Here is a 10007-nt window from a genome sequence, read left to right as displayed (position 1 = left end):
CTTATGGACATTGATGAGGTCCCCTGCTGGGTCGTCTCTTCTCTGAACAGGCCCAGCTCCCTCAGCCTTTCCTCGTAAGAAATAAGAACTCAAATATGGCAAAACACTCTCAATATGACTACGTGTTACTTATTTCTCACCCTTCAAATTCAGACCCCACTCCCCACACTTTCCTCTAACCAAGCCCCGCCCTCCCCCGCCTCTTCCTGCGAGCGGCGGCACGGCCTCTGCGCATGCGCGTTGTCCCTTGGCTCCCGCACACGGCTCTGCCAGAGAGGCCGCTGGCGGGCGGAACCACTAGTTTGGGGGGAGAAACGGGAAAATGTGTCTCTGGCGGGCGGGAAAAAGCAACCTCCCTTGCGTTCTCAGAACCTCTCTTTTAATAAAATACTATTTTAGTCTGAGAAAACGCCGTCGTTTTTTTTTTTTTTACAGTGAAGAAGAAAAAGCCCCAAACCTACCCGGAGCGGCTGCCTATCGCGTTTCCCCCGTTTTGAGTGGTCTATTCCAAGATGGCGGCCGGGGCTTGGCGGAGCTGAGGCCTGGACTGCGTGGAGCGAGCGGGGTTGGGGGCACCGGGAGTGGCGGGAACGGTCCCCGCGACCGGGGGGCAGCGCCATGGTGAGTGGGTCGTGTTGTGTGCTCGGAGCTACCGGGTGAGGAAGGCAGGTTAGAGCAGCCCCTAGATTGCATATATCTGCTATAACGCGTTTTGGTGGGTAAGTAAAGCCAGAAACCTTCATAAAAGCATTTCCCCGAGTCAGATGTGCTAGCCTGTAGAAAAGGCTTATATTTTCGATGTTAGAACCATGTCTGTTTCTAGTCCTCCTGGCTGGTGTTGAATTGCTGGCGTAGGAACACTGTCCAGACAATTTTCCAGAAGCTAGGTGTGTCTCGATGAATTTCCTCATGTCGGTTTCCTGTGTTTCCTGGATGAAATTTGTTGTAGTTACTTAAGAATTCCTTTCTAGGGTTATATGTTAAACTGTTTAGGGTACTAGCAAATATTTATTGTACCTGCCTTTTGTCAGCTGAATAAGCGGCATGTGCTGTTGGAACCTATGAAATATCTGTTGTGCATTTGGTGAGATGAGTTAAGCCACCACTAGTCTCTTTTGCTTTGTCTCCAAACATATGTTTGTAAAGTATTGTTTTAAAATGAATAGCACACTCTAGACAAAATATTCTTTGTAGGTGCATTTAATTTTTCATTTTGTATTAATGGTTAACCAAATACCCTTTTGCAGCCTCACAAGAAGAAGAAACCCTTCATAGAGAAGAAGAGGGCAGTAACGTTTCACTTAGTGCACAGAAGTCAGAGGGATCCACTTGCTGCTGATGATACTGCTCCCCAGAGGGTTCTGCTGCCTACACAGAAAGTAAATACTGACTTTTAATATTGAGGTTCATTCAGATAAGAAATGCTGTGGAGAAAAAAGTTGTTTTGCAGTCGTACAATATAAAAACATACTCTGACAGAAGGTAATATTTAGTCCAGCTTATTAAAAAGAAAAGGATGTTGTAGGGAGTTTGATAGTTGTGAGTTACTACATGGTGGTTGAAGGATGACTAACTGGCATTAGGGATATAAATATATTTTAAAAACAACAACAAAACTTACCTGACCCACTTTGGTAAAACAGGCTTTGTAAGTTTTATTGCTGGTGGAAAAAGTTGTCTAAGGTCCTGCTCAGACAGCACCCAAACACTGAACCAGCTGATTACAAGATTCTAATTAGTTTTTGTGCAGGTAATGAGTGGAGAGAGGACTACCAGGACTTTAGAATTCAGGCATTCTCAATTGATGTTACTCTTCTTTTTGCTAATTAGTTTTAAATGAACTTAAGTAATGTATTTATTTTTATTATTTTTTATACATTTATTTATTAATTATACATTAACTAGATGTATTTCTTTTTTCTATTTTCTTTTTGCCCTCCTTCCAAGGGGCATGAGGAGCAAAGAAGGGAAGAGCAGCGGAAGTACGGCGTCTTCTTTGATGATGACTATGACTATTTGCAGCATCTGAAAGAAGCCTCTGGTCCCTCTGAGCTGGTCCCTTCTGTGCGTGGACAGCAAAGCAGAATCATTGTTACAAATGAGGGGCACATAGAAGATGAAATTCAGAGAATTTCAGTAAGTAGTATTTTTGCTAATGATTATGCTGTTCTTTGGAGTTTAGTATCCTGCAGACACAATAACCGTATTCAGCAAACGTTACTGTGACTGTGATCTCCCTCTATATAAAAAGATCCCTTTGACCCACGATCAGACTTTCCTACAAATAAAACCAAAAGTTGACAAGCCAGAGTTTATTGATGAACATTATTTTGCTAGTGCAGTGTTAAACACTTCATGTACCCCTGACAAACTTTTCTTTACAGAGATGGCTTACAAAGGTATTTGTTTGAACAAGTCACGTGTTTTTCTGGGGTGGGTGTTTGTTTTTAAGGTTTTTAGAACTTTTGAATGCTCTGGGAGTTATGAATATGCCAGGTTACATTACCAGCACACCATGTTTTTAAAGCGGAATGCAGCAAAACCCAGAGGGAATAAAAAACAAACGTTTCAGTTGCTGGAATAACGTGTAGAATTTCATGATGCTGAATCACATTGGAATGGAAAATCAGTAATTACTTTGAAGGAATGATCTGTGCCATTGACAGTTTAATTGAGGGAGTTTAATTTAACCAAATACTGTAATTTTAGTCAAAACCAATGTTCTTAGTCAGAAATACCTTTCAGGTACAGTTTGGTGATACTACATAAGATTTAAAGTTAGATTAGATGGATATGTTATGAAGCTTTTAATAAGCCTTTCAATAAAGGGGTGATTCCAAATGTTTGTTAGTATTTTCCAAAACAAAAAAAAATACAAATTTCAATGTGCCTGATGTACAGCAAAAAATACTGTCTCTATACCTGGAGAATATTGACGTGAGAATTAAAGCTACCAACACTTTACCTAGCTTTCATTGCATAACTTTGAAAATTTGCCACTGATCAAGTAACGCTTGTCTTAATATTTAAGTAGTACTCACAGACTTTCTTTGGGTCACATGAGTATCTGCACCTTTTTTTTAACATGAGCTCAAAGGAGAAGCTGAGAACAAATATATTGTGATGATGTTATTTTGTTTCCTTTTCTAAGGCTCCATCTATTAAGTTACCTTCCTCAGTATTTGCCACAGAGTTTGAAGAGGATGTGGGCTTGTTAAATAAAGCTGCTCCTGTTTCAGGTATCGTTTACCTTTTTGTTATGTGAGTTGCCATGTAGGAAATAGGTGATAATTATGGCTTTGATTGTGGTGTCATACTTGTTAGTTTAGAGCAGGCTGAATAGGAGACATAAAGAATGATCTATGAGAGACCTGTGTTACAATTTGAGACTATTTCTGTGATACACTAGTAAGAACTTTTTAACTTTGCTTGGAGAGGGCAGAATCTATGAGCACTTACTATTGTGTAGCAAAATATAAGCTAATAAAAGGGGAAAACTGTAGATAATACTATTAATTTATTACTCCAACTGTTTGAATTCAAGTCTGGAACTGGATTTTCACTCAAAATTTCTTTTCAAATGCTGAGGACTGTTTACATTCCTTCCTTAGTATTATTTCAGTTAACAGACTGTGAATACACTTTTGTAGTCTACAGCTGTCTTCATATTTTATAACAGAAAGGATTTGCGGCAGTTCTCTCTCGTCCTGACAGAAGGGTGCTAAAGACACATCTGTTAATTGCAGTAGAGAAACACTTTCTAACCTTTTAGAATTGTAGGATTGGGAACTAGGGTTGCTAATTGATCATGTGGTACTTTAACTTGGATATTTTTTCTACTATAATATTCTATATTAAAATGCATTTATGGAAGCTTAAGATCTCTGAGGAATGTTTTTTCTGAATGGTAAAAATTGACAAGAGGATGGTGACTTGCCCTGGCTTGTATCAAATCTACAAATATTCATGAGGAATTTTGTGATTCTTTCGTTTGAGCCTTCCTTATTGCAAATTAACAGTCTAGCTGGATTGGTTTTGTAATGGCAGAAAAACTTACATACTTATGTATTGTTCTGTTTTTTTAACTCTCTAGGACCACGACTAGATTTTGACCCAGATATTGTTGCAGCTCTTGATGATGATTTTGACTTTGACAATCCTGAAAATATCCTGGAAGATGATTTTGTTCTACAAGCAAATGAACCACAGAAGCGGTAGATAGAACTTTGTTGAACTGTTTGACATATGTAAATAGGAAAGATGCTATTTGCTATTTCATGTGGTGGTATAGGAAACCAGAATGGTTTCAGATTTCAAATTTGAATACTTGGTGTATTAAAAGAATAAAAGCATTACCTTGTATTATGTGAATGGTAGCTTAAAAAACCAAATTTTCTTATGTTATCCAGGAGATGGGTTTCATTTGTTACTTTGAGCTCATTGTTTACATGCAATGTTTGTAATAATAGTATTCTTAAACTACTTAAACATTGCCATCTATCACATGTAAAATACATCAGTAATAGTATGGATAAAGGCTATCTGTTGTTTCTGGAACCTTACAGATTTTGCATTTTATTTGTTTAGGTTTAGATATCATCTCATAATTTTATGAACAATGAGAAATTTTTCTCATTTTAGTATTCAAGAGTGCAGCTAATATTATTCTGCTTCAAAAAGTACAGCTGAATGTAAGCGTAACTCCACTCATAGTACACAAATCTGTGATCCAGCAGTTACCAGAAATGTTTTCAGCTTTCAGAAAAAAGTAGTGTAATGCTGACTTTGGCAACACAGTTTCTGCTAAACTTGTTTTTCTTTTACTGGCTTCAAGATAATCACTTTTTATCTTTCCCTCTCAGCGTTTGAATTTGTTATTGCCAAATTGTTTCAGGTAACTCAGCATTGGTCAGAGCTATGGAAAGGTCCATGTATTATTCTAAAACTGTTTTGTACTTTTGTTCAAGGGGATCAGATGCTGAGGATGAAGATGAATGGGAAGATATGGAGGATGATAGTGATGAGAAGGATAGTTGCAGTAGTGATAAAGACTATGATTCAGAAGGTCCTTTATCAGATGATGGGGTTAATGGACAGGCAAAAGAATTTCTTTTTATGCAAGAAGAAACCAGGAGTCGTTTCACAGAATATTCTATGACATCTTCAGTAATAAGACGGAATGAGCAGTTAACCCTTTTGGATGACAGATTTGAGAAGGTGAGGCAGCTCAAGAGTGTAACTGTTAAGGGTGTTAAATGCTTCTTTGTCTGTTGATTCATTCCATCAGGTGGTGTCTCATGCAAATTTTTGCTGCCTTCAATAGTCAGGGCATCAAACATCTGTTCTTTGCGTCTATTCCGCATTTAATACTGTGTACTGAGGCTTGTGTTACCTGGGTTATTGCTCTTGAAAGGTCTAACACTGATAGAATTAAACAAAATTACTCCAGTTGCTATATGAGCATTCACAGTTAGTGTTACACTTTGTCTGAGAAGCTCAGTTCATAGAATCACAGAATATTCAAACTTGGAAGGGACCCACAAGGATTACAGGGTCCAGCTCTTAAGTACATGGCCCATAGGGGGTCACACCCCTAGCCTTGGTGTTATTAGCACCATGCTCTAACCAGCTGAGCTAATCTCAGGACTCAACACAGCAAATCATGTACAGGTGCCTGGTAAAGTACACATTCATGAACTGAGCAGTGACAGGCTTCTTAAGGTACAGGTTGAAATAATAGATATGAATAAGAACCATTTCCAGAATCTGATTTATAAATTAACATCATAAGATAACTTTGTGGCTCCCATGCTTTAAGGACAGTAAGGAGGAAATCCTACTGCGGATGGGTTTGGCAGTTGTTCAGCTAATGAGAGGGGAGAGGAAAAATGGGCAAATAAAAAGAAATGTGTGGATCTTATTTAAACTGTCAAGAAGTTGCACAACAGATGTGATCTAATTACAGATATCCACTTCTTTATTTTAGTTTTATGAACAATTTGATGAAGATGAAATTGGAGCCTTAGATAATGTGGAGTTAGAAGGCTATATTAACACAGACAATGCTCGGTTGCAAGAAGTCCTGAATGATTACTACAAAGAAAAAGCAAAGAAGTATGTATTCCCAGAAGTACTGCTTCACATAAGTCATTAAGTAATCCTGTGTTTATATTGAAATTTTGGGTATGTTGTTCCAAGTTCATGTACTCAAAGATTACATCCCACAACAAAAGCAGCTGCATATGAGTATTATCCATTTTTGTGATAAAATTAAGTGGAGGAATTTTGTTTGTTTTAGTGAGTTTATGCTTTTTTTTTTACAATTGTATTGAACTTAGTGTAAGTAGTATCTAGAGGCATTCTTCCTTTCCCTTTTTAGTGTAACTTATTTTTCTCCTTATACCTTTACTTTTGTTTGTAACAGACTCTTTAGCCAAGTATATTCTGTCCTTCTGGTATGCAGCTGATTCTTCTTTATGCTTAGTTACATGATAATAGACTCATGGGCAACTGTTGCATGCGTACCAGTATTTGTAGCCCTGCAAAAATCAGTGCTTATAAAGCAACTCTGTGTCAATGTAAGACTGCATTTCCATGGTATGTTCTCTTTGTCTTAAAGCAGGTGATATTGTCCCAAAGATAAATGTCTAAATGTTCTCACATTAGTCTTGTGTTTCCTGATTGAAAGACATGGTAATCCCTTCTGCTGCCTTGCTTACAAACTCTTGTCTTTCTGCCCTACAGTCACAAGTATTGTGTGCCACATACTTTTGAAATGCAGAATTATTTCTTTTGTTGACTGTGTCTGTTGTCCTAATGTTTTTAGTTTATTTTGAGGCGGCTTACATAGGAAACTTAATTTTTTGTGCCAGTTTCATTAGGAATAGCTTTCTTGGGTTTGGAGTTTTACTGAAGGGAGTCTGGTTTTACATAATTACACATTTTCAAGAAAAGATAAATTGTATTTTTTTCTTCTCTGGACTTCTTCAAAGTTGTGTGAAATTGGATGCTCTTGAACCCTGTGAAGATTTGGACTCTCCTGCAAATGAAGAAAGTGAGGAAGAAAAGGAAGAAATAATATCTGTAGTTATTGAGGAACCAAAAGAGAAATGGGATTGTGAATCCATCTTGAGTAAGTATTTTGGAGTTTGCTTGTTTGTTCCTAGGACTTCAAAGTAAATGATAGGTGATCTCAGAACTTTTCTAGCAGTGCTTTAGGTAAAACAGTTTATGCTCTGAGCACAACAGCAGGAATTTCCAAAGCCTAAGTAGTAATACAACTCATAATAAACTTACCTCATTTCTCTTTCCAAACCCTCCTTCACTGCTTTCTTTTTCCTTTGTGCCCTAGGTACATATTCAAACTTATATAATCATCCGACCCTTATTAAGGAGCCATCAAAGGTAAAATTATTAAACTTATTCTAATGAATAACACTGGGAAAACTTGACACAAATGTGCATTTTTTTCTCAATGGGTATCTGCTTTAAAAGAAGGAGCAGAAAAGAGAGTTGGGGAGGGTGTTAGCCTCTGGTATTATTTCTTCACTAAAGAAGGGTTTGGATATATTTTTTTCTATTAGAAGGAAAATTGAGTCAGTTCAAAATGTCTGTAATAGCTAGGCAGAAACGTACAGAGCAAGGAATTCACTTTTTTGTTATCTATGATATAGCTTTGCATAATGCATGTCTCACAACTACGTATTAGTTCGGATTTTTTTCTGCAGTTTGAAACAGTTTATTCTAGTTCTTTGGCCTTCCAGATGTTCCCCATCATTAGAGCACAGCTCAATATTCCAAAGTTTGAAAGGAAACCTTTTTCTTGCAAGCTTATAAAGGAATACTAAGTGCCTACTGAAGTTCTTTTCTTTTTTTTCTTTTCAGTAATATTTAAATAAAAGGGAAAATTGTTTTTCATGTTCTGGGAGGCTAGATTCTGTTCACAGATGTATTTGATTTCTTACTTTGGGATTAATGTGCATTTTTCTGGAGGAACAAAATAGTATGGGGGAAACTCACATGTTTATTACTGTCAAATCTGAATCTAATGTTTTTATACTGCTAACGCAGTGCGATGTGCACTTCTTGTAGAGAAAAGTAGGGACCATTAATACATATGCACTCTCTATTTTAGCCCAAGCCAATAAAAATTTCTCAGAAGACTGGAATTCCACTACATATCTTGCCTCAGAAAGGTCTTACCGCTAAGCAGGTTGAACGCATGCAAATGATTAATGGCAGTGACCTGCCAAAAGCATCAACACAACCTCGTTCCAAAGATGAGAGCAAAGAGGATCGCAAGGCTAGAAAACAGGCAATAAAAGAGGAGCGAAAGGTACTTATTATTTTAAGTAAGACCTTGCAAAACCATGTTGTATTATCTGTCTTATGAACTTTATTTAAAGCTCACTTGTTTTCATGTCTGGAAGTAATGGGAAAAAACTTGCTGGTCTCAAAGGACTAATTACTGTTCCTTAAAAAAAAAAATCTACTAGAGAGAAAGTTAAGATAATTTTGTCATCCTGGTTTCCAATGTCAAAACTTTGGGTTTGTTATTGTAGCCACTACTGCAGATAAAACTGCGGAAGGAACTTCAGATTTCCTTACAATCTAGAGTAGCAAAGGAAACATTTATGATGTTTCGGATTACATAAAGTGAAAAGTATCTGAAAGCAACTATGGAATAGTGGAAAAAAAATGGAAAATCTAATTGCCCACAATTAAATACTAGCTGTTTTTCTTAGAAACAGAAATAGCCAGCATATTAGAAGCTTCAGGTAACTTAAGATGTTAATCCTGGTGGTACACATATTAATTTGACTTCTACTAATTAGTGCCATAAATGATAATATTGTCCTGATTGCTCTTGTTCTCATGATCTAGAACAGTTAATTAGAATTGTTTGATTTTGCATGTTAATTCCTATTTTGTAAATTTCTAATTATTCATGTGCATAGGAACGCAGAATGGAGAAGAAAGCCAACAAACTTGCCTTCAAATTGGAGAAAACGAGGCAAGAAAAAGAATTGCTCAATCTGAAACAAAACGTTCAAGGACTGAAACTGTCTTGATGAAACTGAAAAGCTTATTGTGGAAACATCCCTAAGTTCTGATTTGTATTGAGAAGGGAACTGCCAACTGGAGAACCTTGCCAGTCCTGCTTAAAGGGAGTTGTTCAGATCTCACTGTAACAAGACCACAGTAACTTGTTATTCTTTCTGAAATGAAATTCTACATAAAACAATGTGTTAGGGATGTTTATTCTGTCATGAATGACAAGGCAACTGTTGCAAAGTTTCATTACAGTATAAATGTATTAAAATAATTAAAAATATTTTTGTTACACGCTGAACGGAGTTTTTTATATATATATATTTGTTGAATATATTCAGCAAATCAGCTGAATCCTACAGATTTGATCTGATTAGATTCTTCTATTAAATTATTTCATTTTACATAGCAATATTTTCATTTATGTCTTCTCTCCCTTATACTGATGGTTGAATATAGTGCCTTGATATAGCACAGTTTTGTAAGTCAAGGATTTTTCAGCCACTCCCCCTTGGTTCTTTTCTGGGTAGGTTATTTGTTGGTTTGGTACTATTACAAAAGCTGTAGAACAACCTTTCCTAAGCAGAGGTGTCTGAAAAGCCCTTGTGTAAGCTAGACATCCTTGTTACCTAACCTGACTTCTATGTTTCATGGCAAATAAAATCTGTTTCAACAAGTGTTGCAGTTACAGTAGTCAGTGACCCCTTACAGTTGCTATTGGAATTGGCTTTGCTGAAAGTATTCACTCTGAGTAGTGTGGCAAACAAAACAGGAGATAATTAGAAAAATGTTGTAGATAATTAGAAAATGTTGTATAGTCAGGGTCTTGATTTTCCTGAAATACTATTCCTCAGGTCTTGCATTCAGTTTGGTTTCATTGAAATACAAGCTTAAGACCCAATACAAATTTTTGAAGATGAGCAGACGCCCAGAATCGAGGCTCGGTATGATCTTAA

The 10007-nt window shown here is 36.9% G+C and overlaps 1 protein-coding gene across 1 annotated transcript; it reads left to right on the top strand.

Annotated features, from left to right (window-relative positions):
- Positions 1 to 466: 466 nt before the first annotated feature.
- LTV1 (LTV1 ribosome biogenesis factor) lies at positions 467 to 9457 on the top strand. The gene is made up of 11 exons (XM_032682814.1): positions 467 to 621; positions 1248 to 1379; positions 1948 to 2136; positions 3152 to 3239; positions 4094 to 4214; positions 4968 to 5217; positions 5987 to 6114; positions 6993 to 7132; positions 7352 to 7404; positions 8135 to 8335; positions 8958 to 9457. The coding sequence occupies exons 1-11, from the start codon at positions 619 to 621 to the stop codon at positions 9069 to 9071; spliced, it is 1419 nt and encodes a 472-aa protein (XP_032538705.1). The 5' UTR covers positions 467 to 618; the 3' UTR covers positions 9072 to 9457.
- Positions 9458 to 10007: the final 550 nt, after the last annotated feature.

This window comes from Chiroxiphia lanceolata, chromosome 3 (genome assembly GCF_009829145.1).
Source record: "Chiroxiphia lanceolata isolate bChiLan1 chromosome 3, bChiLan1.pri, whole genome shotgun sequence".
NCBI classification, from domain to species: Eukaryota; Metazoa; Chordata; class Aves; order Passeriformes; family Pipridae; genus Chiroxiphia; species Chiroxiphia lanceolata.
The sequence above is the reverse complement of the archived record's forward strand: the minus strand, read 5'-3'. Positions and strand labels throughout refer to the sequence as shown.

Bases quoted from the DNA above. Each gene is read 5' to 3' on its own strand.
- LTV1 (XM_032682814.1), top strand. The intron at 2,137-3,151 runs GTAAGTAGTATT...TCCTTTTCTAAG, and splicing joins ATGAAATTCAGAGAATTTCA to GCTCCATCTATTAAGTTACC. The intron at 6,115-6,992 runs GTATGTATTCCC...ACTTCTTCAAAG, and splicing joins TACAAAGAAAAAGCAAAGAA to TTGTGTGAAATTGGATGCTC.